The following is a 27,981-nucleotide window of genomic DNA, read 5'->3' on the forward strand; positions in this document are numbered from 1 at the left end:
TGCACATGTACAACCACTCCCCCACTTACATAATTGGAAATTAAATAGAAAACCTTAAAAATAAAAATCACACACACAAATAGTAGAACAACTACTAGCATTACTTGTATTGATGTACACCTTAGTCCCAGCACTTTTTTATTTAATATATTTTTTTAAAAGGTGTCTAGGATGGCCTCCAAGAAGCAAGGTTGACCTGTAACTTTAGGCTTTGTTTCATAAAGCTGGATGTGGTGGTGGACACCTAAAATCCCAGCCCTGTTGAGACTAAGGCAGGAGAATCAAGAGTTCGAGGCCAGTCTAGACTACGTAAGAGTACATACCACACTACTCTCTCCCATGCACATTCTGAAACCTCATATTAGCTCTCCTTGAAATCGTTTTTTTTTTTTTTTTTTCGAGACAGGGTTTCTCTGTGGCTTTGGAGCCTGTCCTGGAACTAGCTCTGTAGACCAGGCTGCTCTCGAACTCACAGAGATCCGCCTGCCTCTGCCTCCCGAGTGCTGGAATTAAAGGCGTGCGCCACCATCGCCCGGCTTTGAAATGGTTTTTGAGACTTAAAATGTTTGGCTAAGTGAATAGAAATAGTTCTCAGGGCTGGAGAGATGGCTCAGAAGTTAAGAGCACTTGCCCGTTCAGACTGCCTGGGTTGGACTCCCAGCTCCCACATGGTGCCTCACAAGCATCTGAAACTCCAGCCAAAGGGATCTGGACAGTGCACACACATGGTGCATTTACATACTCGTAGACAAAACAGTCATACACATAAAATGAAATTAAATCTTAGAAAAAAGAAGTAGGTCTCTAACAAGCTTAACTAGTTAATAGTAGAGTAAGATTAGATTTTATTGACTTGTACATAAATTTAATGTTTTAGGTCTACCTGCTGGCTAAACTTAAAAAAAATAGGTAAGAAATTAGAAGCTTGGGGATTATGGAAAAAGACGTCATTGGAAGGATAGAATTTTTTTCCTTCAGTTTTTCGAGACAGAATTTCTCTGTGGCTTTGGAGCTTGTCCTGTAACAGGCTGGCCTTGAATTCACAGAGATCTGCCTCCCTAGAGCTGGGATTAAAGGCGTGCGCCACCACCGCCCAGCTAGGATAGAATTTTTTTAATAAAAAATTTCTTTCATGTGTATGGTGGCTTTGCCTGCATGTGTGTCTACGTACCAGGTGTGCTTTGGTGCCCATGGAGGTCCTCTGCAAGAGCAGAGCTAACTCTCGACCCAGGAGGATAGAGTTGAATGTAAGTGACTTTCTAAATAGTTTCAAGCATCTAGCTGGGTGGTGGTAGGTAGCCTTTAATCTCAGTACTCAGGAGGCAGAGGCAGATGGCTCTCTGTGAGTTCAAGGCTCCTGGTCTACAACCCAGTTTTGAGACAGCCTGAACTGATATACAGAGAAACACTGTCTCCAAAAACAAAACAAAACAAAAGGTGTCAAACATTTTTTACTACTTGATTTAGTATGCAGAATGGTAGCAGAGACCCTGAAGTCTTCTAGTTCTGGGGAGCATCCTGCCCAGGGACTTAGTGCTTGAGCATGCTGCACCGATTCAATAAATTCAGTTTTTATTCTCTTGCAAAGCTGAAAACTTCTTTTACCCCTAGGTCTTGCAGTTCATTTGAAGAACAGAGGCACATTATAAAATCCAACATTTCCAGCTGCATTCCGTGAGGTAAGTAGAGCATATCACACTAAATCCTCTAAATATTCAACTGTCGTTCAACCCCTACCATCAAAAGAAAGTTACAGTGTAGTCAGTGTCTGTAGGTCTGCTGCTGACTTGCAGATGAGATTATTCTGGTGTCATGGTGTAGTTTAGATAGTTTGTACTGTAGGCAGATCTTCTAATAAACTTGTGAGATGATCTTGGATTTGGTTAAAACATTCCCCCTCTCTTTGGGGCTGGAGAGATGACTCAGCTGTTAAGAGCTCTGGCTGGTCTGCTAGAGGACCTGGTGTCAATTCCCAGCACCCACATGGCAACTTACAAATGTCTGTAACTCCAGTTCCATCCAGTTCCAGGGAATCTGACACCCTCAAACAGACCCAACCACAATGCACAGAAAAAATAAATCATAAAAAATTTCCTCTTTTCTTTTTAAGAGATTTGTTTATTTATGTGTATGAGTGTTTTGCCTGCGTGTCTTTGCCTTGGAGGCCAGAAGAGGGTGTTGGATCCCATGGAACTGGAATTGCAAGTAGCTAGTTGTGCTTGTAACTCTAACAGGAGTAGGTTTGGCTCCAGCATTCATATCAGCTGTTCACAACCGCTTGTGTCTCCAGCTTAGAGTCTGAATACTCAGAAAAAACACAGGCACTAGCACATGCACAGACCCATGCATACATGTAGTTAAAAATAATAAGAATAAATTCTTAAACATTTTGAATTTAGTGACTAGGTATCCATCCATGTGTCCAAAATAAATAACTAAATAAGTTCCTAATAACTGTGAGGCAGCCGTATTGATTGCCTTTGCCCGAGTATTGATCTCAGGGTGTTGTTTTTGCCAGGCAAGTTTTTTGTTACTGTTTTTAGGGTTTTTTTTTTTTGCTTGTTTGTTTGTTTGTTTCTGTTTTTCAAGACCAGATTTCTTGGTGTAGCCTTAGCTGTCCTGGAACTTACTTTGTAGAGCAGACTGACCTCAAATTCACAGAGATCTGCCTGTCTCTGCTTCCTGAGTGCTGGGATTAAAGGTGTGCACCACCACTGCCCAGCTTCATTCAGTTTTGATTTTTTGAGACAGGTTTGTTGTGTGGAACAGGCCAGCCTTGAACTCCTGATTCTCCTGCTCTGTCGCCCAAGTGATGAGATTACGTTCACTGTAATACCCTACAGTCTTTTTGTTTTTGTTGTGGTGCTGAGGCTAGAACCTAGAGTCACACACGTTAAATGGATCTCTGCGAATGAGCCACACCATGCTGCTGCTATACTCGGTGTAAAACAGTCACTAAAGGATGATAGGCGCTCACATTTTTCACTGTTTTTAGTTGAAATTTTAAACTCAGATATTTTGGGTTTTCAGGTGTACATTTTTATACACAAATTTAATGAGAATAGACACATAATTGACCTTATTCATTGAGTTAGAGAATATGTTCCTTTCCATGTAATCAAGTGCTGTGTGTCATATCTGTCTCTCTGAGTCCAGAAAAATGGATATTACAAGTCCCCCAACTTCCAAATGCATCACCTACTGGAAAAGAAAAGTGAAATCCGAGTATATGCGGCTTCGGCAGCTCAAACGGCTTCAGGCAAATATGGGTGCGAAGGTAAAAATGGTTCCCAAGAGCAAGATTGTATGCTCTGTGCATGTCTCCAAAGTACGGGCTCTGGGTTTCTCCTTTGAGACCTGCATTCACTCTTGATGGTCTCTTCCTTGGCTTTGCTAGGCTTTGTATGTGGCAAATTTTGCAAAGGTTCAAGAAAAAACCCAGATCCTCAATGAAGAATGGAAGAAGCTTCGAGTGCAGCCCGTTCAGCCGATGAAGCCTGTGAGTGGACACCCTTTTCTCAAAAAGGTACTTTGAGCGTGCTAAGCTGGCCCTCCTTTCTCCTTGGACGTGAAGTTATAAATATAGCTTGAAAATTGACCATTTTGACTATTGTCCTCCTCGATTCTTGGATATAATTGTGGCCTTTTCATAGAAAAACAAAAATTTACTGTGTCTGTTGTCCTGGGTGTTGTGTTCAAGCTAGATGACATCCTGTACTTAGTGTATCTAATGTACTTAGATACTAGGAAACAATCGCCTAGGTAATGGAGAGAAGTGTGCTTACAGAGGGACTGCCGTACTGTGAACAAATACATTTGTTAATTTATTAAATAGCACATTCTAGCTGGACATAGTGACACATGCTTTCACAACCTATTTCAGGAGGTAGAGGCAGGAAAATAAGGAGTTTGAGGTTGGCCTCAGCTACACAGTTAGTTTGAAGCCACCCTGGCTACTGGACAGCCTGTCCTTAAAAGAAAAAAGTAACTGGACTGTGGTGGCGCACGCCTTTAATCCAAGCACTCAGTAGGCAGAAGTCAGTGGAGCTCTGTGTGTTCGAGGCCAGCCTAGCAAGTTTTGGAACAGCCAGAACTACACAGAGAAACCCTATCTTGAAAAACAAACAACCAAAAAGCATTCTAGCTTTTTAAAGAAGTATTACTTTTCATTTTTTATTGCATGTATTTATTTATTTTGCTCACATACGTGTTTGTGTGTGTGCATGTGCTTGTCATCATGCATAAAGGTCAGTTCTCTTCCACATGTGGGTCCTGCCGGTTGAACTTAGGTCACCGATTTGGTGTCAGCGTCTTTACCTAATGAGCCGCCTTGACAGCCCGGTAATATTTTTAAGTACAAAACTCCAATAGTGTAATAAGACCAATGATCCTTCCCTAAACCAGATAGGACTCTAATTTGTATACCACTTTGCTTCTCCATGCGAAGGCCCCATCACCTATGTAGCTATATTCAAAATTCAGGTCTTTTAGAAAAAAGTCCAGATCTCGTGACCTAGGACTTGAGGGGTCCTTTAGGAGACCCACACTTTGGTTGAAGTGAGCATCTGTTGAGTATGACAAGCATCGGGCTGAACTCTGAGGAACACAGATGTGAATAGGAGGAGACAGCTCCTGCTTTGAAGGTTCCCTTAGGAGCTACTGCCAGCACCCTTTACGAGCTTGGTAGCTTAGAAGAATTTAGAAACATGTCTCAGTGGTTAAGAGCACACACTGCTCATGCAGAGGCCCTGAGTTCACTTCCCAGAACCCACTTTGGTGACTCCCAACCCCTGTAACTTTAGCTCCAGGGATCTGATACTTCTAGTCTCTGCAGACACCCACACTGATTTGCACCCACGTATAGACACACACACTCAAGTACATAATTCAAAATAAATCTAAAAAGATTTGAAAGAACTCAGCGATGGTAGTGTGACTCAGGAGAGTGTTTGTTTAAGCGTCTGAAACCTAGGATCTCTCTGCGGGTAACTGGGGTGGGACACTTGTCTGTAATCTTGCCCCTTAAGGGAGGGAAAAGAGAAACCATCAGGATCTTTTTGGAAGGAAGCTACAGTCTTTCTCTCCCTCCCTCCCTCCCTTTTTTTGTTTTTTTACTTTTCAAGACAGGTTTTTTTTCTGTGTAACTCTGATTCCTTACCACAGGTCACCAGCTCTAAACAGAGTCCCCCAAAGAGTGTAGATATATTATAAAAGAATCAGAAATGAGCCGTAAATATGATCGCTTTCAGGCTTATTTCTTCTTTCCTATTCCTTGAGTAAACACAGCACAAAAAGTCTGTTTCATAACCAAAATATGAATTTACCACAATTCCCTTCATATAAGAAGCTTTGTCTGTCTCTCTCTCTCTTTCCTCTTCAAGACAGGATTCTCTGTGTAGCTCTGGTTGTCCTGAAACTCAGTCTGTCTACCAGACTGGCCTCAAACTCAGAGATCCACCTGCCTCTGCCTCTGCTTCTGCCTCCTGAATGCTAACATTAAAGGCATGTGCCACCACTGCCTGGCTTTACAGGGTGTCTCTTATAGTTTTGTTTTTATTGGTTTTGCTTTCTAGCCTAGCCTGACCTGAAACTCACTGTGTAGCCTAGCCTAACCTCAAACACACAGCAATTCTCCTGTCTCAATGCTAGGATCATAGGAATGGAACCATCACAGCTGGGCTCATAGGCATGGAACCATCATCACAGCTGGGATCATGGGCATGGAGCCCTCAGCGGGTTCACAGCTGGGATCATGGGCATGGAGCCCTCAGCGGGTTCACAGCTGGGATCATGGGCATGGAGCCCTCAGCGGGTTCACAGCTGATTCTGTTGACCTGGGTGCTTACGTTCCTTCTCTGTCACTGCTTTTTTTTCAGTGTACCATAGAGAGCATTTTCCCGGGTTTTGCCAGCCAGAACATGTTGATGAGGTCTCTGAACACTGTTGCGCTGGTTCCCATCATGTATTCCTGGTCCCCTCTCCAGCAGAACTTCATGGTATGTGTTGGAAACACCGTGACAATTGTTTAAATTCTCATTTCATGCTGGTCTGTGTCCGTCTCTGAAGATAGTCGGGCATTCCACAAAGCTTGAACCTCCAGAGCAGAGCGTTATTGTAGCTCACTCTAAAATGACATCCATTACAGGCCACCGAGAGCCTCTGCAGGTACAGGCACCTGCCGCCTGCCTGCCAGCCTGAGTTGTATCTCCAGGACCCACGGGGGAATAAAGAATTGACTCTTGCCAGTTGTCCTTCACCTCCACAGCATGCACACTCGCATGTGCACAACACACACAAACACTGCAGGTTGCTCTGTCCTGTTAGATTTTGGTGCTCTTTAAAACATACTTCTGGGCTTGGTGTGGTAGCACATGCCTTTAATCCCACCACTAGAGAGGCAGAGGCAGGCAGATCTCTGTGAGTTTGAGGCCAGCCTGGTCTACAGAGCAAGTTTCGGGAAAACCAGGGCTGTTACAGAGAAACCCTGCCTTGAAAGAACCAAAAACCAACTAACCAGACAAACAAAAACCTCTGCTGCTTTTTTTCTTTAATTAATGAGATAAAACAAGACTCCTAATTTTCTTACTACTTTGACCTAACTTTGTAATGTTAGTCACAGTTAAATATGGCTGAATCAGACACTTGAGGCTTAAGCAGACTGTCGGCTCTGCTGTTGGAGCAGGTCTTTTGGAATCCTCTAACGGCAAGGTGCTATGAAGGCAGCCAAGAGAACAGAGGTGGCTGTGGGTAATGGTGCCTTCATTCAGTCCTTTATCCTCTCTCCAGCTCGGTGACAGCTCTACAAGAGGGAGTCTTGTAGAACTTGCGAGTGATTTTACCTGATCCTTGGGGATTTAAGAGTGACTGGGTTGGCCCTGGGTGTAACTTAGTGATAGAGTGTGTGCTTAGCTTTGGTGTATGTCTCAGTTCTCTTTTTGTATTATTCATTAATATTGATTAAACTGTTTCTTCCCCTGAGAGTACTGTTGTCCCTTTTGTCTGAGGTTTTGTTGGCAAAACAAAATGGCTAGTCTTTAAAGTGCATGGAAAGTCTGTGTCCACAGAGGTTTTTTTTTTCCGGGAGACTGGGAGGCCAAGAAAGGACAGCCCAGCAAATGTTCCATTGGATAGGAAAGGAGAGACAAGGTGACTTGCGGCATGACTCAATTTGGTTTTCTGCAGGTGGAAGATGAGACGGTTTTGTGCAATATTCCCTACATGGGTGACGAGGTGAAGGAAGAAGATGAGACTTTCATCGAGGAGCTGATCAATAACTACGATGGCAAAGTTCATGGGGAAGAAGGTAGTGGTGCCGGGGTCGCCGGGGAAGACTTTCCCGGCGTGCTGCCATCTTTGCTGTGTCGCCATCCCTGGGGACGCTTGCTAAAGAACCTTCCAGGGTCAGGATGTGATTTGGGATTAGAACTTCATATTTAAAATCCCAGTTAAATTGCAGAAGGAGCTGGGTCACCAAAAGAATTACCTAGTAATCAGTGGCTAGGAGAGTGTTTATTGAACAAGTGAATTTAATCTTTGACCTTTTCTGTGAGCCCAACAGAGGCCATTTTGTTTCTCATTTATTTCCCTTTCTTGGAGACCAGCTTGAGCATCTCCTCCGTCATACCACTTTGATCAGGTACCCTCTGGATTTCTCAGAAATTGACTTAAATATCCTCATTTTATAAAAGCAAAGCATTTGAACTTAGTTGTAAATCTTTTGAGATTTATTTTTGTTTTATTTGCCTGTATCTGTGCACCATGTCATGCAGTGCCCAAGGAGGCCAGAAGAAGGCAGTGAATCCCTTGAACTCAAGTTACAGAAGGTTGGGAGCAGCCCTGTGGGTGCTGGGACCTGAGTCCTCTGGGTTGGTCCTCTTAACTTCTGAGGAATTTCTCCAGCCCCCTACTGTAATTCTTTTAAAATTTCATTTTAAAACATTTATTTTGGGGGTGCAGTCCACACATGCCAGAGGTGTATGGAGATCAGAGAGTAGATTTTCTCCTACCATGTGGGCGCTAGGGATTGAGCTCAGGTCATAGGCTTGGCAGCCTTTACCCAGTGAGCCATCTTGCCAGCTCTTGGTTTTTGGGTTTTTTGTTTTCTGTTTTTCAAGACAGGGTTTCTCAGTAGCTCTGGAGCCTGTCCTGGAACTAGCTCTTGTAGACCAGACTGGCCTTTACCTCAACAGAGATCTGTCTGCCTCTGCCCCCCCCCCCCCCCCCCAGTGCTGGGACTAAAGGCGTGCACCACCACCACCCAGCTGCTAGCTCTTAGTTTTAATTCTAGAAAAGGTCATCAGTGAATAACAAATAGGAAGAGGGTCTGGGCATGGTGGTACAGTAATCCCAGCGACTCACGAGGCTGGGGCAGGAGGATTGCAAATTTGAAGCCTGATTAAGGCTAAGAGAGAAAGTTCAATACCAGACTGGGCAACTTAGTGAGACCTTGTCTCAAATCAGAAATAAAGACTGGGTGTATAGCTCAGTGGTAGAGGGCATGTCGAGCCCGTCCACAGTCCTGAGTTCAGTTCTCGCTACTAAAGATAGAGTGTGACCAGGAGGGACTCCCCATGAATTTGTCAGCCTGTAGCCCTGCCTACTCTTGACAATATCGGGTGCTATTTTGCTAACCTTATAATATATTATACGTCCACAGCACCCTCTAGTGTTCAAAGACATTCTTGCAGTATAACCATGAGGTATGATTTTGGGAAAAAGTGCTGTCTTGATTAAGAGAAGTCACTGTTGATGCAAGCAATGTGAATTTTCACTTTGCTGTTATTTTTCTGCCTTCCTTGAGATTGTTGGCACACCTTTTTTTTGTTGTTGTTGTTCTTTGTTGTTTGGAGACAGGGTTTCTTTGTTTAACTGCTCTGGCTATCCAGAACTCACTTTGAGATCTGCCTGCCTCTGCCTCCTGAATGTTGGGATTAAAGGTGTGTGCCCAGCTTGCTGTTGAGATTTTTGAACCATAATACATTGTTAACAGCGACCACAGATAGGAAATATTCCAATAAAAATAAAATCTCTGAGTTTTCTACTAGCCAGCTAACAGCTGCAGTTGTTAGAACTGATCAAATGATAGAGTTACATCCCTCGATCTCAGGGATGTAACATCCCCTGCTAAATGCTGGGGATGTGGGGGATGTGTCTGAGTTGATGGCGCTTGCACTGTGTAAAACCAGACATGGTGATACACACCTGCACTCTAGGCTGGTTCGGGGTACAGGAGAACCTGTCTTTTTTTTTTTTTTTTTTTTGAGACGGGGTCTCACTATATGGACTCAAACTCATAGAGTTTGCCTCCCAAGTGCTGGGATTAAAGGCGTGCACCACCACACCTGACAAGAAGACCCTGTCTTAAAAGGAAGGGAAAAAGAAACTACCTAGGAAAGTGAATGGAGTACGAGGTGACCCACACTCACCTTTATCCTTGTGTTTTAGAGATGATCCCTGGGTCTGTTCTGATCAGTGATGCTGTCTTTCTGGAGCTGGTGGATGCCCTCAATCAGTACTCAGACGATGAAGAGGAAGGGCACAATGACACCTCCGATGGGAAGCAAGATGACAGCAAAGAAGATCTGCCAGTGACACGAAAGCGGAAGCGCCATGCCTTGGAAGGTGCATAGCTCTGCTTCCACAGACGGTTTTGAAACTGACAAGGACAGGGAAGAAGGAAAAACTTAAAGCATATTGCTCTTTAAGGACCATTTATGATTCTCATTGGTCCACTTAAAGGAGAAATACAGTCATTAACTGATCGCTTCAGCTGGCTGTGAACTAGCCGAAGGAGAAAGTAGAAAAACTTCGAGAATAATCATTGCTATTAGTTTCTAATTCTAATGTGTTTGGAAAATCTGGGAAGGTATAAAGGAGAAAATAAAATTACACTACAATCTTGTTACGTAGGAGTAATCAGATTTTCGATTCCTTGTAGGTTTTAAATTGTACATGTATAAATCAGCATGCTCATACAAGATTGAGATTGTGTGGGTACATGATACAAACTTTTATCTTCTTAATTTAATTTTATGAATATTTTCCATGTTACTAGTATTTAATTCAATATTACTGGACTGCAGAGAGAGCTCAGTGGTTCAAGTTCTTGCTCTGCAAGCATGAGGACCAGAGTCCAGATCCCCAGCACCCATGTAGATGCAGGATGGGTCTGTAATTCCAGCCCTTGAAGGTGCAGGCAGGGCGTCCTTAGGACAAACTGGCTGGGGAGACTATGTTCGCAAACTGTGGGCCAGTGGATAAGGTGGAAGAGCAGAAGAGGAAGATGATTCCAGACATTAACGTCAGGACCTGCAGATACATGCGTACCCTCACATGTGCCCACATATGCAAGCATGCACCCATATACATGGTAATACACACCTGGAATCCCACAAACACAAAAGCAAAAGAAGAAACTATTGAATTACTGAATTGCACTATGTTCTTTTGTTGTATGTCGAGGGATGGTATCTTCCTATGAAACTATTGAATTACTGAATTGCACTATGTTCTTTTGTTGTATGTCGAGGGATAGTATCTTCCTATGAAACTATGGAATTACTGAATTGCACTATGTCCTTTTGTTGTATGTCGAGGGATGGCATCTTCCTGTGAAACTATGGAATTACTGAATTGCGCTATGTCCTTTTGTTGTATGTCGAGGGATGGCATCTTCCTGTGACAAGTTCCAGTGCCAATCTTGTTCTTCAGCACCGATGTTACGGTGCGATCCATCTCCCTGCAGCTCTTGACGAGCTCCTCCTCCCGTCTGGGTTCTAACGGGGACAATAAGTGGATGTTTGGATGAGCCCGGCAGCTCTTGTCATTGTGCTGTGACAAAGAGAAAAGTTCAGATAGCTCTATCTACAATCAGGCATTTACTGTCCTTTCCAATTCAGGCAACAAAAAGAACTCCAAGAAGCAGTTTCCAAATGACATGATCTTCAGTGCCATTGCTTCAATGTTCCCTGAGAATGGCGTCCCCGATGACATGAAGGAGAGGTAGGGACAGCTGCTCCGCTTAAGCTTTCGCCAGGGCTGTGGACCAGTTCCTGTCCAAGCTTGGGGTGGGTGGGTTGGTTGGTTGGTTTGATTAATAGAAAGCCCTGTTGATGATAAGTAAGCCATGGTTTGCCTACACTTTCTTGATGATAAGTGAGCCATGGTTTGCCTGTACTTTCTTGCCTACTTACCTCTCAGTGCCCTTTGCCGTGTTAGGGATGATGTTGTGACAGACTCTGAGGACATCTGGGCAGAAGTCTTACTCTCTCCTTCTGGGTACTTACTCCAGTGCTATACTCCAGCGCCAGCGCCACCACCTCCTTACTTTGATACTTAGCGCCCAGCCCTGCAGAATTACAGTGGTGTATCCACTTGGTCATCCTACCCCACCAAACGTATAGAAACCACCCTTCCTCCCTTGGCCCACCAGGCTTGGATGACAATCCCCTTGCGACAGTGGAGACAGGTTCCCGAGAGGAATTCTCTCTTTTCTTACAGGTATCGAGAGCTGACAGAGATGTCAGACCCCAATGCACTTCCCCCTCAGTGCACACCCAACATCGATGGCCCCAATGCCAAGTCAGTGCAGCGGGAGCAGTCTCTGCACTCTTTCCATACCCTCTTTTGCCGGCGCTGCTTCAAATACGACTGCTTCCTCCACCGTGAGTGCAGCTACAGTGTTTGAAGTGTTCCCCTCCTCCCACTGCGCCCCAGCTCCTCCCCTGTGCTCTGCTTTGTCCTGTGGAGTTCCCAGCTCCTGCTCTGGTGAGGGCTTTACAGAGGGCTGGTTCTGTGAATTTGCTCAGTGGCAGTCTGCTGTGGTTTGCATGATAGGTACAACCTAATAACCAACCATGATTCTCCCTTGGTGCCTCTCTGGCTTTAAAAGGATTATGATGATATCAGAACTAAATTCTGTGTACTTTGTCAGTCACCTTTTATATGACTTCAACACCTGCTGTAACTTCCTCAGTTTTTCTGCTCCCTCTTTTATCAAATGGACAGAGCCTTGGAAACACTACAGCTTTTTGTCTTTCAGCTTTCCACGCCACTCCTAACGTATATAAACGCAAGAACAAAGAAATCAAGATCGAACCAGAACCATGTGGCACAGACTGCTTCCTTTTGCTGGTAGGTTCTTAAGCTGCTCTGGCATTGTTAACACTGTTTGAAGTTGAGCAGGAAATGGTCCTTGAACTTTCTGTGTCTGGGAACACAAGCTAAGTGAGCCAGTTCACAGCACTGCAGGAGTCTTCAGGAGTTCCCCAGACATGGTAGGATGGTGTAGTCTTCCTGTAAGGGTAATGGAGTAAGACTGGATGAACATTAATAAAGGATTTTCTGCTCTAAATATCACCTACTTAGTCTGAGACTATTGTTACATTCAGAACAAAGAGAGCTGTACATAGGTGTCAGTGCTGGGGTACTTGGGCTTGACCCCCAGTACCATCAAAGAAAAAAAATGAAGTGAAGTGTGTGTGTGTCCACATGTGTGCCCATCCCCTATGTGCACATACTGTCTTTTTGTTGTCTCTGTAAATACTTAGAACCACAGAAAGAAGAACACATGAAGGGATTGATTCTGTGTCCACCCTCATGACCCTCTCTGATGGACAGGCCTTTTGTGGCTGTATACATCTCCTGTGTATCTCAGGGGAGTAGATCTGTTACAGTGTGGACCCACATCTGCTTGGTCGTCACACAGAAGTCAATGCTTAGAACATAAGAAAGAGATGGTGGGAAGCTGACTGTATCCTGAGGATATGGGGGCAGGCACCTAAAGACCCCATCTCCAGGTGGTGGCACACGCCTTTAATCCCCTAGTACTTGGGAGGCAGAATTCCAGACAACCAGTGCTACATAGAAACACTGTCTTGGAAAAACCTTATTTAAAAAAGAGAAAAACCTCTCAGGGAACTCAGGGACACAGAGGGCTTACAGGGAGGGGAAGAAGGAATGGGCAGGAAGGCCATATACTGACTAGAATCTTTGTCATTCAGGCAGTATCTTCCTTTTTTTTCTCTGACTGGCCCATCTCCGTGGCCTTCAGCCTCCTGATTACCCGTCCATAGAGTTAGTTACATAGGTAGTTAGAGTGCTTCCAACCTTCAGAGTCACCCACACAGTTTCCATGAGGCGATACCCAGTGCTACACAGATAAATAACATTCTCTGTCCCAGGTATTCTGCAAAGCAAGAGTATTTAGCAGTTAGCATCTTAACCTTTAGAGTTTAGAATGTTGGGCAGAGGAGGGTAAAGTAACTGGGGATACAAAGGGAATGGGAAGTAAACGTGACTCCCAAGGACAGCTGCATAGAAGGGGACCTGCACTTCTCTCCCACCAGCCTCCATTCATTTCCTGCTTCGTTCATTCTGACTACTAAACGCTAGTGGGGGCAAAGATGGAGGATTGGGGAACAGAAGGCTTTGACATGGTGAAGTATGTGCTGAAGGGGTAGCCAGACATCATTGGTGGCAGGAAATCTGAACAGAGATGTAGAAAGAGAGTAGGTGTAATCAAGGAGACACCATGTAACTGCTGAAGGAGAAAGATGCCAGAACAGACCCTTAACCTGTAAGCCATAGCCTTGTAGTGACACACAGATTAATAGAAATGGGTTAATTTAAGATGTAAGAGCTAGCTAGAAATACGCCTGAGTCATTGGCCAAACAGTGTTTTAATTAATATAGTTTCTGTGTGATTATTTGGGTTGGAGTGGCTGGGAACAAAAGAGCAGTCTTTACTTACAATGGAGGTGGGGTTACCGCCTGAAGATCCCACATCAGGACCCTCGGAAGCACAAAAGACTTGTATGGGTGGAAAGCAGTAACAGGAGAAGCCAGGCGGTGGTGGCTGGTGGCTCGCGCCTGTAATCCCAGCACTTGGGAGGCAGAGGCAGGCGGATCTCTGTGAGTTCAAGGCCAGCCTGGTCTACAAGAGCTAGTTCCAGGACAGGCTCCAAAGCTACAGAGAAACCCTGTCTCAAAAAAAAAACAAAAACGAACAAACAAAAAAAAAAAACGGAAAAAGAAGGCAGTACCAGGAGGATGTGTGCTGAGTGAGGAATTAGTCATCTGGGGCCTGTGTCCTGTTCTCGCTGACTGGCATGTCTCAGTGGGTCATGGTTTTCTGAGGCTTGTTTCTGTAGTTCTGAAGGTAGACACATTTCAGTCACTTACTCTGCATGTGCCATAGTACGTATGGAGGTCAGAGGAGAATTTTTTTTTTTTTTTTTTTTTTTTTGGATTTTTCAAGACAGGGTTTCTCCGTAGCTTTTGGTTCCTGTCCTGGAACTAGCTCTTGTAGACCAGGCTGGCCTCGAACTCACAGAGATCCGCTTGCCTCTGCGTCCCGAGTGCTGGGATTAAAGGTGTGCACCACCACCGCCCGGCGGTCAGAGGAGAATTTGAGGCATTGGTTCTCTCTGACTGTGTGAGTCCTAGGGGTGGAACTCAAGTGTTTCTGTAGCAAAGTGCTTTTACCCACTGAGCCCCCTGCCCGGACATACTGCTTTTAAACCTCAGCAATCTACATGATTTGTGTGAGGTGATGCACAAAACTGAGCAATAATAAGAAACTTTATATATACTGGTGTTATCTGAAGGTCAGCAGATATTCTCGGGTTCTGTGAATCTACAGTGAGATAATTAATTGCTTGAGGTAACCTTGGAGGGGGGTGGGTGGGGTATAGTACTAGTCAGAGCAACTCCCAGAGGAGGGTCACTAGTCAGCTGTCCACATAATAGGTTGAGCTCAGGCAAAGGATGTACTACTACCTACATACAGTTTCTACCATCGCTAAAACTGCAGTGGAAAGCCAAGTGCCTTCGGGAACATCTTTAGCAGGGTAACAGAAGGGACATGGCAGCAAACGTTACTTGTTGCTCATCTCAAGTGGGCTGTATGGTTATAGCAAAATAAATTAACTTTCTCCAACTCATGCCTTAAGTCCCCCTGTGTATCAAGCCCTCCGCTGCCCCCTACCATGCGTTGTCTGTTAATCCTCGTGGTAACTCCCTAAAGTGGAAGAAGTTAGGGGTTTTAAAGTCACATATTTTGCACAGTTTATTTAAAAAGTAAATGCGTATAGCATTTTTGGGATTCAGGCCTTGATCTAAATCATGCCCATGCCTTTTTTAATTATTCCAGGTCTTTCCCCAATGTAATGTCAACATTTTAGCCCTCGACAGGGCGTCGTCCTTCTCAGAGTCACTTTCTGAGACCCCGCGCGTGTCTGTTCCACTTCGATAGCCAGATGCACACATTCAGACGCACTGGGCTCTCTTCCCTCAGCTCGTGTTTTCCTTACAGACTGTCTAATCATAACAAGATGTCTAGCCCAGCCAAAGCAAGGCTTCAGAGTGTTAGCTGAGAACTCACTTGTTTGTCTGTTAAACAAGTGCTTCAGTGGAAGGCAGAGGATTTAAGCAGTCTGGAGAGAAACCAATGCTTGTAATTTTTTTTCTTCACCTTTTTTTTTTTTTTTACAGTGCTGAGAATTGAACTTGGATCCTATGCTTGCTAGGCAAGTGCTCCAACACTGAGCTGTTCCCAGCTCAGTTTTGCTTTTTATTAAGAACATTTTGTTTTCAGACTAGTTTCAAATATGGCTCAGGCTGGCCTGAACTCAGGAGCCTGCTTCAGCCTCCCAAATGCTGGAATTACAGGCATGCACCACCATGCCTCCACCTTTTTTGGAGTGTTGGTGTGAGGGAAAGTTGGTTTTCTGAGGCAGTGTTTTGTGTAGCTCTAGACTCATGTAGATGAGGCTAGCCCTGAAAGTCCTGATTCTCTGTCTCTGCTGGGGTCACCACCACTTCAGGCTTGCACTCAGCTCTCAAAGAACTTTTTTTTTAACGTATAAAGAAATCAAAAAAGACCTTCCTGGACATGAAGTATTTTTCTATCTTTATCTAGATATGTGTGGGGAGTTTAGGGGTTAGGTCCAAGGCATCCTCCTTACTACGTACATTTCTTCCAGTGAGCCACATCCTAGCCTGTCTGTTTAGATTTCATTTCCAGACTCATATCTGTGGTCATAAACCATATTTGGCTATTAGCTATTTATTGTTTTTACCTCAAATAATTCCATCATTCATTTCTTCTTTTCGTGTTTGTTTTGAGACAAGGTCTCATTATGTTTCCCGTGCTGGCCGGGAACTCATTCTGCAAGCCACTGACCTCAAACTCCCAGAGATCTGCCTACCTCTGAAGACCAGGCTGGCCTTGAACTCACAGAGATCTCCTGCCTCTGCCTGGGATTAAAGGTGTGCGCCACCACCCGGCGCCCTTGGAAGTTCTCTTGTGAGATGATCCATATTCTGGACTTAGTTGTTCTCCTCTCAAGCATCACTTGCCTTGTTTGATCAAGTTAGCTCCGTAGCCTTGGTTTTATTTATGGTAAGCAGTACTTTGGGCTAATTATTTATAGGGCTCGGATGTATCTCAGTGGTGAACACTTGCATACATGTACAAAGCCTTGACTTCATGTCCCAACACTGGAAAAAAGAGGAAGAGAAGGACTTGGAATGTAAGCAGCCAGTGCTGTGTGTTTGACCTAATGGAGTAGGTAGGTGTGTGGTATCACAGCAGTGTACTCCCTCCTTCTTCAGCAACAAAGCTGAGGTATAGTTTATGCATTCTTCAGAGTCTCACATGTAGATTTAGGGAGAAGCTTCTACATTAAACCGTGATTACATTCTAATCCAGAGATTGCACATGTGTTACTGAAACAGAGGCTTTGTGGTCACATGTGAAGAGCAGTGGCCTAGGGAAAGGAGCCCTGAATCCTGTACCTACCCTAGAACATGGAGCAGGTTTCAACAGGTTTCATTCCGTCTGACCTTGTTTCATCTGCAGGAGATGTTCTTAAATCCCATATGACTAACAGTGAATGAATTTCATATATCACTCAAAGCTGAAGATGTATAGATTATATCTTTTAAGATTCTATGGCACTTCTTTTGTGAAAATGTGTGTTTCCATGTTTGTGGATGTTTGGCTACCGTCATAATCTGCTCACACTTACACGGCACAGATAAAACCAAAGTTCCGTTACAGATGAAGCTTTGTGATGGCGGCATCAGCCTGGAGACCCTGGGCCTGTCCCTATTTCCTACCTGTAATATGTTCACCACAGGAAGGAGCAAAGGAGTATGCCATGCTCCATAACCCTCGGTCCAAGTGCTCTGGGCGCCGGCGGCGAAGGCACCATGTGGTCAGTGCGTCCTGCTCCAACACATCTGCCTCTGCTATGGCTGAGACTAAAGAAGGAGACAGTGACAGGGACACAGGCAATGACTGGGCCTCCAGCTCTTCAGGTAAACAGATGTCCAGGTCAATGTCCAGCTCTTAATATTTATACCTTTTAGAAACTGTTAATTCTTGCTGGGTGGTGGTAGTGACACATGCCTTTAATCCTAACACTCGGGAGGCAGAGGCAGGCGGATCTCTGAGTTTGAGGCCAGCCTGGTCTATAGAGCGAGTTCCAGGACAGCCAGTACTATACAGAGAAAACCTGTCTTGAAAAACCAAAAAAGAAAAAAACTCCTTTTCTACCGGTTTACCTGGAAGCAATGAAAGTGAGAGAGACACACACACACACAGAAGTGTGAGCACGCTGACATTGTGTAGGCCAGGCTAGCTTCAAACTTGTTGTGACCCTGCTGACTGTCTGGATTGAGTGGAACGGCCAATGTTTCCATTCCGATTAGAGTGACGTGCTCCGGCCCAGGGCCAACAGCTGCGTTCCAAACGGTTATGTTTCTCTCCCTTGCCCAGAGGCTAACTCTCGCTGTCAGACCCCCACAAAACAGAAAGCCAGTCCAGCCCCACCTCAGCTCTGTGTTGTGGAAGCCCCCTCTGAGCCTGTGGAGTGGACTGGGGCTGAAGAATCTCTTTTCCGAGTCTTCCATGGCACCTACTTCAACAACTTCTGCTCAATAGCTAGGCTTCTGGGGACAAAGACATGCAAGCAGGTACTTCCTGGGAGCAGCAGGGTGGATGTGGGCCCTTCTTTCTCCCTGCCAATCTCCTCTCCCATCTTAGCAGGCTGTGTCCAGACAGAAAGGTCTTGGTTCAGTGTCTTGTACACGTCTCCTTCTAGATCATGGAGAGGCCTCGATCACAAACCATCTGCTTTCTTCCTTGCCCTGTGCCGTGTGTGTGTGTGTGTGTGTGTGTGTGTGTGTGTGTGTGTGTGTGTGTGGTGTGCACGTGCCGTAGCAGTTCTTGGAGGGCAGAGAACAGTTTTTGGGAGCTGGTCCTTTCCTTAAACAATGGGATCTGTGGACTGAATTCGGGTCATCACCGTTGCCTGGCAATAGCTTTTTCTGTTGAGCCATCCTGCCACCCCACAGCACAGGTTCCTTAACCTAAAAGTCTGTAGAATTTATGTGTTTTTAAAGGAATGTTTTTTCCTGGTACTGTTTATAGTTTTTGCAGGATATCAGAAGGCTCCATAGCCCAAAAGGGGATAAATAGAGAAGACAGGGAGAGGAAGCAAAAATGCTATAAAGAATGAAGCCTTGCTGAGGTGCTGCCGTGATGAACAGCCAGGGGTCTGCTACCTTTCTGCCAACAGAGGGAGCTAGTGCTTAGCCCAGGAACACCCTTCCCATCAGGCCGCACTCGGCACCTGCAGTGGAGGATGGAAACCAGTGATGGTGGGCAGCAGTGCTGTGTTTAGTAATTCTGCCTCCTGATCTAAGTAAACCTTCAGAGCCAGGGACCCCAGCCGCACCCTGTTTCTCCCTGACTAAAAAGATGCCCCGTTAGCTGTTTGTGAAGCCCAGATCCTTCACAAGCCCAGCACCTGCCCAGTCACCTGCCCCAGCAGTGTGACAGGTCCGGTTGGTTTCTCTTCCAGGTCTTTCAGTTTGCAGTCAAGGAGGCCCTTATCCTGAAACTGCCAACAGATGAGCTCATGAACCCTTCCCAGAAGAAGAAAAGGAAACACAGGCAAGGCTGACAACGAACTCTTCTGGCCGGGTTGTCTGTGGTCTGCTTTCCTCCCCTCGGTGCCGCCCTTGCCCCCCTCTTGCCACTCACTGCACTCGGCAGAGCCCACCCATCCTGTCGGGACACTCAGATGGCAGCCAGTGTCCTCAGCACTCCCTGAGGATCTGTGACTAGGGCCATCCCCTCCCTGTTGCCCACGCTGAGGACTCTTGAGCTAGCTGTCTGACTTTTCTTCTGAGTTTCTTGCCAGTAGGACGTGGGGGCTATAGCTCTACACTAAAATTGTTTCCCCTTCTCGGGCATTGACCATCATCCCCACTTATCAGCTTTGAGGAATTTGTTCCTTTTCTTTTTTTCTTTTTGTTTTGTTTTTTGTTGTTTGTTTGCTTGTTTTCTGAGACAGGATTTCTCTGTGTAGCCCTGGCTATCCTGGAACTCAGTTTGTAGACCCAGCTGACTTTGAACTCACTGAGATCCACCTGCTTCTGCCTCACAAGTTCTGGGATTAAAGGTGTGTGCCCCCATCCCCTGGCTTGTTCCTTTTCTTTATATATTTATACGTGTTATTTTTCAGAGTTACATTACTGTGTTTATTGATTGGAAGTTAAAGGAAATTAATAGCTGTGCACGGTTAATTCCAGTCCTTGAGAGGAAGAGGCAGATCTGCCTCTGTGAGTTCAAGGCCAGCCGGTCTACACAGTGAGAACTTGTCTGAAAAATGAAATCATCACTCTGATGGCTGGGTTCCCTGATGTGTATTACCAACCAGAGAAAGGGGGTGACTCTAGCATCAGCTGCAAAGGAAGTCCTGTCCTTCTTCCCTGTCAGTTTTCTCACTGAAAGGCTTTCCCATCTGGCAGCTTAGAGCTCTGCCTAGCAAAGGGGAGAAGGCAGGAAGAGGAAGAAGCAATGGTGTGATAAAAGACTACTTTTGTGAGTTTCGCTTTGTTAGACGGGCTCTAGATTCTGCATACCAGGGTAGGTGCCTCCTGCTAAGGAACTCTAGAAAGGTACCTTGCAGTTGTCAGACTGTCCCGCAGAGCAGGGCACCTGTCATTTGTCTGCATCTCCAGAAGACAACGACGCAAACCTATCCTGGCTCTCTTTCTCCTAGGTTGTGGGCCGCACACTGCAGAAAAATTCAGCTGAAGAAAGGTAAGTTCAGTTGAAGAAAGGTAGGGGATAGATCAGAGTAGAGTATGTGATTAGCATGTTGAGGGTGATGGGCTTCATCCTGCATGTGTACATGCACGAGCATACAAGCGCGCGTGCGCGCACACACACCAAGTTCAGACTGAGACCTCACCCTGTGGTTATCACCTTGCCACACCTATAGCTCTCCAGTTGACCCTGGCTGCTTCTGCAGATTGTAGATTTCTTTGCAGCATCTCAAGGGCTGAGCCAGTGGCTACAGCTGAGATACCCTCTCAGGAGATAAACTTACGGCCTTGTGGTCTCTGAGTTTCCTAGTGTGCTGTTTGCCAGGGCCAGACCTCTTTTCATGTTTAGAGTAGGTACCTTGTTATCGCAGGCCATCTCCATACCCTGCCCTCAAAGCAGATGTTTGTGTACTGGTCCTCAGGGTGCTTAGTGTGCCCAAGGTCACGTTTGACTTGAGGCACTGGAACATTTGGAGGGTAGAGCATCAAGGGAGCCTAGTCACAGTGTCCTTCTCTACTCTCTTCTAGATAACTCTTCTACACAGGTGTATAACTACCAACCCTGTGACCACCCGGACCGTCCCTGTGACAGCACCTGCCCCTGCATCATGACCCAGAATTTCTGTGAGAAGTTCTGCCAGTGCAGCCCAGACTGTAAGAGCACCCTGCTTTCACCATCATCTACCAAAGTGGTGGCCTTTGAGTGCCCAGGCTCCCTCCTGCCCCGTAGCTGCCTGTAGACCTTTGCTGTGCTTCAGGCATCCCACAGGGAAGGGAGGTGTGAGCCATCTGGAATAGTTGTGGGGATTGGTTGGTACTATTTTTAATTTTAAAACATTATTTTATTATTTTATGTATATAAGTGTTTTGCCTGCATGTATGTCTGCACTGTGGGCATACCTGTTGTCCAAGGAGGTCAGAAAAGGGAGTCAGATTCCCTAGAACTGGAGTCATAGACCATCGTGAGCCACTGTGTGGGTGCTGGAGGAGCAGTCAGTTCCCCTGCTGCTGACCACAGTTGCCAGGCAGAGCTCACATCAGGGAATGCAGCCATCGCAGTGATGATTTCAATTTTCAGACAAGTTCTCACTACGTAGACCAGGCTGGCCTTGAACCCCTTTTCTACTTTATAAAAGCACCCAAGTTCTAGGCTTACAAAGTCTCTCCTCCCTCTCCCTCCCCTACTCCTTTCTGTATTTTCCTTTGTCCACTGCTTAGATAGCTGAGATTACAGGTATGTGCCACCTTTCCAGCTGTGAAAGTCAGGGATTCTAGAAAGTCGTCTCCTTCTGGGGAGAAGTGAAGCAGAAGCTTTCCTAAGGTGCACTCACAGTCTCCTCTTTAGGATGCTGTTTTTAAAAGTGTTGGGGCTGGAGAGGTGGCTCAGTGGTTAAGAGCACTTTCTGCTCTTCCAGAGGACCTGAGTTTGGCTCCCAGCATCCATGTCAGGCAGCTCACAACCACCTGTAATTTTGTCTCCTGAAAATCTGACACCTTCTATCCTCGGGCATCCACACACACTTGACATACACACATACATAAATGAAAATAAAAGTGGAAAAAAAAGGTTATATGGGTTGAGTGTGGTAGTGTGTAACTAACTAGGTCTGGAACGCCACTGTAGGAATCTGAGGCAGGAGGAGCAGAGTTCAAGACCAACCTGCACTACTAATGAAACCATATTTCAACAACCCCCACCACCTCCAGATTTGTTTAGGTGGATACGGTATTACCTAGCCTTGGGAGAAAGAGGCAGGTGGATTGCTTGAATCTAGACTAAAACCCCACCTCAAAAGAGAAAACTAGAGAAAAGGGGCTGGAGAGATGTCTCAGCAGTTAAAAGCAGAAAACCTGGGTTCTGTTCCTAGCACTGTCACAGCTACCTATAACTATAGCTTAGGGGGAATCAAACGCCACCTTCTGGCCTCTATGGATACTGCATGCATGTGTTGCACATACATAAGCAGGCACACACCTCTAATCCCAGCATTCAGGAGTTAGAGGCAGGTGGATCTCTGCATTCAAGGCCAGTCTGGTCTACAGAGCAAGTTCCAGGACAGCCAGGACTGTCTCACAGAAAAACCCTATCAAAACAAAAACAAACCAAAAAAAAAAAAGCAGGCATACACATACACTCATAAAATATAAATAAGTCTGTGTGTGTATTATATTTTATGTATAAATCTAAAAAATAATTGTGTACACATATACATGCTTACATATTATCTGGTAAGAGACAGGAGTCGGGGGTCAGCAGAAAAGTACTTGCCTTTCCTGCTTCGGGCTGTGCAGTTGATGGCAGCCTCTGGGCTTGCACAAGGCCGGGCCCAGGCAGGCTGTGATTGTCACCACACAGGGAACAGATAATGATCTTAGCCACAGCAGATAAAGTGCCAGTGCTGGGGAGGGCTGCGGATGGAGGGCGGCGCAGAGCGGATGCATTCGCTTCTCAAAATGATACTTGTTTTGATGAGGATTTACTGTGAAAAGCACTGATTTCATTTTCTCTGGGGTTCTCTCCACCTTGCTTTTAAATTCTGTCAACAGGAATGAGAGGGGAACCCTGTTGGGGAATCTCCAGGTGACACCAAATAGTCACACCTGCTCTATTGTCTGTTGGGCCTGAATGTTGGGAATTAGTTCATAGTGCGTATATCTGTGTGAGTACGCTGGTGCGTGTGCATGTATGTGCATGTGCGGCCAGAGGTCAGCCTTGGGGTCATTCCTCAGGAGCCACTTAACTGGTGGGATCTCTCACAGGAGCTAAGGGCTTGCTTATTAGGGTAAGGCTGTCTGGTTAGTGAGCTCCAGGAATCCACTGTCGCTGGCTTCCCAGCACTGGGGTTACAAGCGCATAGGTGTTGCCATGCCTGGCTTTTGTATGTGGGTTCTGTGGATCAGATTCTCTTTTTCATGTTTACATGGCAAGAACTTTACCAATCAAACCATCTCCTGAGCCCTGAAGGAGGTACTTCATTGTCTGGGGTGAAGGCCAGATTGCCAACAGTCTTGAACATGTCACATTTACTTCTCTGCTGTCCCCGAGTCCGGCCTCCTTCCTAACCGACCCCCTCTCCCCACTCAGGCCAGAACCGTTTTCCCGGTTGTCGCTGTAAGACTCAGTGCAATACCAAGCAGTGTCCTTGCTATCTGGCAGTGCGGGAGTGTGACCCTGACTTGTGCCTCACCTGTGGAGCCTCAGAGCACTGGGACTGCAAGGTGGTGTCTTGCAAAAACTGCAGCATCCAGCGTGGCCTCAAAAAGGTGAGGTCTTTTCTTGGGTCAAGATCACCACAGTGGGAAAGAGGAAATGGTCCCAGGTGTCCTTGTCCCATTGGCTCCTCAGGGTGTTTGTATGTGAAAGTGCTTGACAGATTCGGTCAGTGGCCAGATTAATCAACTTTTCCATCCTACCAAAAGGAGCAGAGCGGTATGCGCTGTGGATGCTCGCATTCTGGTGTAAGACTTTGCATTTTACCATTGGACTGCACTCCCAGCCCCAGCGTTGCCCCTTCTACCTCCTACATTGCAGTGTATGCCGGGACTCAGCCCGGGAGGTCCCCAAGGAAGAGGAAGAAAGTGTCCTGTTTCCTTTACCACTTGTGCTTCCTGTTTTTTACCCCCAAGAGCAGAATGGTGTGGACCGGCTCTGTTCTCAGGTCCCCCGGCAGTTGGTAGTTCTTTCCACCCACCCCCGTCACACACGTGCACACGCAGCGCTCGCACCCACTCACCCGCCCTGTCGTCTAAGGCTTGCCTCCCTCTCCCCCAGCACCTGCTGCTGGCCCCTTCTGATGTGGCCGGATGGGGCACCTTCATCAAGGAGTCTGTGCAGAAGAATGAATTCATTTCTGAATATTGTGGTGAGGTGAGTGCTCCAGGTTCAGCCCACATTCTTACTGGGAAGGGGCTGACAAGACGCTCTCGGATTTTCTGTGGGTTAGGCTCTGTGAATTAATCTCTAAATAACTCAGCCCAATCTTCATGTGGCCTCTCGGGATCCCACAGAACTGATTGCAGTCCTGAAACAAACCACGGTTTGTCAAGCACTGGTGTCTGGCTCTCCCCAACCTTCACCTGGCCAGCCTGGGTGGAGATAGGCCTAGTGTGGCCTGACTTGCTGTCCCCCACTGCCTCTCCCAGCTCAGACAGGTATACCTTGAGCAGGCAGCCTGACATCCTCTTGTTCCTTGTCTACTCCTCCAGCTCATCTCTCAGGATGAGGCTGATCGGCGAGGGAAGGTCTATGATAAATATATGTCCAGCTTCCTCTTCAACCTCAACAATGGTATGACATGGCCTCCCTTTTATACCAAAGTGATCGTGTGCAAGCCTTTACAGCAAGCAGCCTCTGCTCTCTTCCAGGTTCAGGTCAGGCTGAGTCTGGCCAACACATACTTCAAGCTGTGGTTGAACTTGGAAGGCCCATAGGCTCTGGTTCATTTCTGAGTTGTACTTGGAATGGGAACACAGGGCGCTTCCACTTGAGAAGTTACCCTACCCAGTAGGTGGGAGAGAGGAGGCAGGCCATGTGCTTGTCCCATCTCCTGTTGCTATTCTGGGCTTCACATTCCCATTGGACTAAATTGTTTCTGTTACCACTTAACTGACTTTAAACTAGAGCTAAAGAAGTGTGGAATTGAAGCCGGGCACATGGGTCACACCTGTATTCCCAGCACTTTAAGAGGCTGGGACAAAAGAAATATCACAAATTTGAGGCCAGCCTGAGCTGCAGGTGACAAGCAAAAACGGGTCTAATGGCACTTGCCTGTAATCACAGCACTAGGGAGGCTAAGGCATTGGATTATGCCATCTGCTCTAGGCCACCCTGGGCCACAGACTTGACTGTCCGTCCCCCCAGAAGAACAGAAGTGTAGAGTTTCCTGGGACACTCATGATGTTCTTTTGACTTATGTCATGTAGATTTTGTAGTGGATGCTACCCGGAAAGGAAACAAAATTCGCTTTGCAAACCATTCAGTGAACCCCAACTGTTATGCCAAAGGTGAGTGAGTCTTCTGTAGCCTAGGAAGTGGGGTGGGCTATATACCTCATGCACTATCATTTTTATCCATCATTCAACTCATTGATTTTTGGTTTTTTGTTGTTGTTTGTTTGGTTGAGATAGTATTTCTCATGTAGCCCTGGATGTCCTAGAACTAGCTTTGTAGACCAGGCTGGCCTCAAACTCAGAGCTCTGCCTGCCCTCTCTTCTGAGTGCTAGGATTAAAGGCCTGAGCCCCTGCCTCCTGGCTCATCATCATTCACGTTTTTTCAAGGATGCTCATGATTGACAGCTGACATCCCACTTTCGTATTTTGGATTTTTCATTGACTACATTTAAAATGCTTTCCCACAGTCGTGATTTAAAGATCACTATTCCCCCAAAGTCACTGGCTACAATAGCAGATTCAAAAGCAGAGAGACAGGTGCTGCCATGATTACATTCTACTTCCATTTAATTCTACTGGGAATTTGGAGAGAGTCAGCACAGAATCCTAAGCACAGGCTTGTAGTGCTCTGTCTCTCCTCTGCAGTGGTCATGGTGAACGGAGATCACCGCATTGGGATCTTTGCCAAGAGAGCAATTCAGGCTGGTGAAGAGCTCTTCTTTGATTATAGGTGAGGTGGTTGGGATTGAGGCAGGAGTGGCTGTTAGGATTGCTGTGGGGTTTAGAGCCGCTCCAGTGGGTGGAGGAGAGGCTCTGTACTTGACAGTGTCTGCCTCAGGACCAGGAGCATTACAAACGGCTGCTAGGAATTGGGAGGAAGTGAAACAGGAGGGGACCCCATCTTACCAACCACAGAGTAACTAGTTCCTCCTCCTTGCTCTGGGATAGGTACAGCCAAGCTGATGCCCTCAAGTATGTGGGCATCGAGCGGGAGACCGACGTCTTCTAGCCCCTGGGCCCTCTGGCAGTGCTGTGGTAGCAGCGCTGTCTTGACTTCAGGCACACACCACTGCTGCTCCAGCTCCTGCAATGTCTTCCATGCTGAGAACCCCACCCACTCCTGTAACTAGGCCTCCACTGTATTCCAAGGAGACACACAGCCTCAGTGCGAAGGGAAGCAGGCGGAGAAGACCTGGTCTCCCAGGGGAGTTCAGATGAGAGAAGCTGCCCCTCCAGATCAGAGGAGGCCAAGGGCTGGGGTGGATAGCGATGCTTGATTTCTCCTCAGCTCCCAAACTGTGGGCCTCAGGAACCAACCAGCACTGCCATTTTAGCTTTCCCAGTCAGGAGTGCTTGTGTCCCTGGCTCTCAGGCATTGCTAAGTGAAGCCAGGTCCCTGGAGCCTGTAGGCGCTCAGGGTTAGAGGTGAGCCTGACAGACATTACAGACAGAACTCAGAGGGAAACGTGTCCCTGTGACATCAAAGCAGAAATTGAAGACTGCAGGAGGGAAAGCTAAGTGCCACCCTCCTGTGGACAGAGGGGGAGCCAGTCAGAGCCCTGGCCCCGGAGGCTTGGAAAGACCTGTCTCATAGACTGTGGGGTAGCAGGGCATCATCAGACTCAGCAGTAGGCGGCAGTGACCCAGCTCCTTCCAAAGTTCCAGCTCAGTGGTAGCAGGCCTAGGCTGCTGAGCATGGGCTGAGTCTGGCTGGGAGTAAGCACTCTGGTCACTAAGCTGCACTTGTCCTCAGGCCCTTCCATCCCTCAAAGCTAGGTCCTTTCTTCAGGGTAGCTGGGTCTAGACTAGAGAGGAGAGGTCACTGTGTGGTTTACTGTCTGTATAGCTGCTGGTGGGGTGTTGGAAGATGTGGGGGTTCTGCAGCACATTGAGCAGGGAATCACAGTGCAGGCAGACTACCGTTCTCTCTGAGATCCATGCAGAACAAAGCACTTTAACTTTCTCTTAGAAGGTCTGTAGATTGGAATGGAGTTTGAGCCAAGGTCTCTGGGGTTCCTGCCCAAATCCCACCTCTGAAGGAGGAAGAGGAGAGTGGAAGATTCTCCAGTTCTGTCTCACCTGTGAGAGGCAGGAGGAGCTGATTGACACAAGAACCGAAACTGTAGACCCAGCTGCCTTGGGTCTGGTGTGCTAGAACAGGGGCGTTGTTCTGGGAGTTAGAACCAGAGCTTTTCCCATGGTTCTTGCTGACCACTCCCCTCTCCCCACCCCACAGTGCTTGTCCCACCAAAGAAGCCAGGCTCCCTTTGGCCATACTGCCTCTTAGGGAATTGCATGGGACATGCATGCTTGTGCACACACACACTCCCTCACCACACTGGTAGGCACATGTACCTCACACTCAGCACACACCCAACAGCTCCTGACAGTAGCCTCTCCCCACCCTGCAGTTGGGCCAGTGCACACCACAGTTCTGAAACTGGCATCTGCCGGTGGTTTGTGTCTGTTATGTGTATCAGGGATACCCTCGAGCCCAACTGGAGGCTCTGAATTACTCACTCTTTCTTTGGGGAAACCAGAGACAGGTGGACAAGGGCCTAACCATAAAGAATGTTTTATAACATGTCGGTTCTAGACTGCCCTGAGCCTTCCCTCAGCAAGCATCACTGGCAGCCCCTAATACTCTGCTCCTCCAGCCGCTGTTCTTGGTCCCTGCTGTCCTCTGTTTTAATGACGGGTCCCAACCCTCCTCCCGACCTCTGCCCCACCTCACATAAGATGACGGATCCAGAGAGGTGGTGTGGACAGGTGGGGAGCTGGTGTACATGTGGCTTTATTGCCAGGGAATTTCTTGCACTTTAAAGTCCTGTGGCTTGTGACCTCTTATCTAATAAAGTGTTAGAATCCACTTTGGCAAGTGTGTCCTGTGTTCTTGGGCGGGAAGGGTCAGAGGTGGTGGCATGGCAGCAGATGGGCAGAAACTTCAGCTCCCCATCCCCACCATCGTC

General features: G+C 46.7%; 1 protein-coding gene across 4 annotated transcripts in view; it reads left to right on the forward strand.

Annotated features, from left to right (window-relative positions):
- Positions 1–27,881, forward strand: part of Ezh1 (enhancer of zeste 1 polycomb repressive complex 2 subunit) — a 36,638-nt gene extending 8,757 nt beyond the window's left edge. For 2 of the 4 annotated variants that reach the window (XM_075990668.1, XM_075990672.1), the window contains exons 2-21: positions 1,612–1,679; positions 3,157–3,277; positions 3,398–3,526; positions 5,877–5,996; positions 7,183–7,303; positions 9,445–9,621; positions 10,899–11,001; positions 11,500–11,663; positions 12,041–12,132; positions 17,142–17,322; positions 17,783–17,979; positions 18,870–18,961; positions 20,076–20,116; positions 20,650–20,775; positions 23,207–23,385; positions 23,894–23,989; positions 24,328–24,409; positions 25,045–25,125; positions 25,658–25,742; positions 25,961–27,881. In XM_075990668.1, the coding sequence (XP_075846783.1) occupies positions 3,161–3,277; positions 3,398–3,526; positions 5,877–5,996; positions 7,183–7,303; positions 9,445–9,621; positions 10,899–11,001; positions 11,500–11,663; positions 12,041–12,132; positions 17,142–17,322; positions 17,783–17,979; positions 18,870–18,961; positions 20,076–20,116; positions 20,650–20,775; positions 23,207–23,385; positions 23,894–23,989; positions 24,328–24,409; positions 25,045–25,125; positions 25,658–25,742; positions 25,961–26,021 (2,244 nt within the window). In that variant the 5' untranslated portion in view covers positions 1,612–1,679; positions 3,157–3,160 and the 3' untranslated portion in view covers positions 26,022–27,881. Of the gene's footprint in view, positions 1–1,611; positions 1,680–3,151; positions 3,278–3,397; positions 3,527–5,876; positions 5,997–7,182; positions 7,304–9,444; positions 9,622–10,898; positions 11,002–11,499; positions 11,664–12,040; positions 12,133–17,141; positions 17,323–17,782; positions 17,980–18,869; positions 18,962–20,075; positions 20,117–20,649; positions 20,776–23,206; positions 23,386–23,893; positions 23,990–24,327; positions 24,410–25,044; positions 25,126–25,657; positions 25,743–25,960 lie in introns of all 4 variants that reach the window. The other 2 variants (XM_075990671.1, XM_075990670.1) reach the window with 2 other exon arrangements.
- The last annotated feature ends 100 nt before the right edge of the window (positions 27,882–27,981 follow it).

The sequence above is a fragment of the Microtus pennsylvanicus genome, chromosome 11 (assembly GCF_037038515.1).
Source record: "Microtus pennsylvanicus isolate mMicPen1 chromosome 11, mMicPen1.hap1, whole genome shotgun sequence".
Classification (NCBI taxonomy): Eukaryota; Metazoa; Chordata; class Mammalia; order Rodentia; family Cricetidae; genus Microtus; species Microtus pennsylvanicus.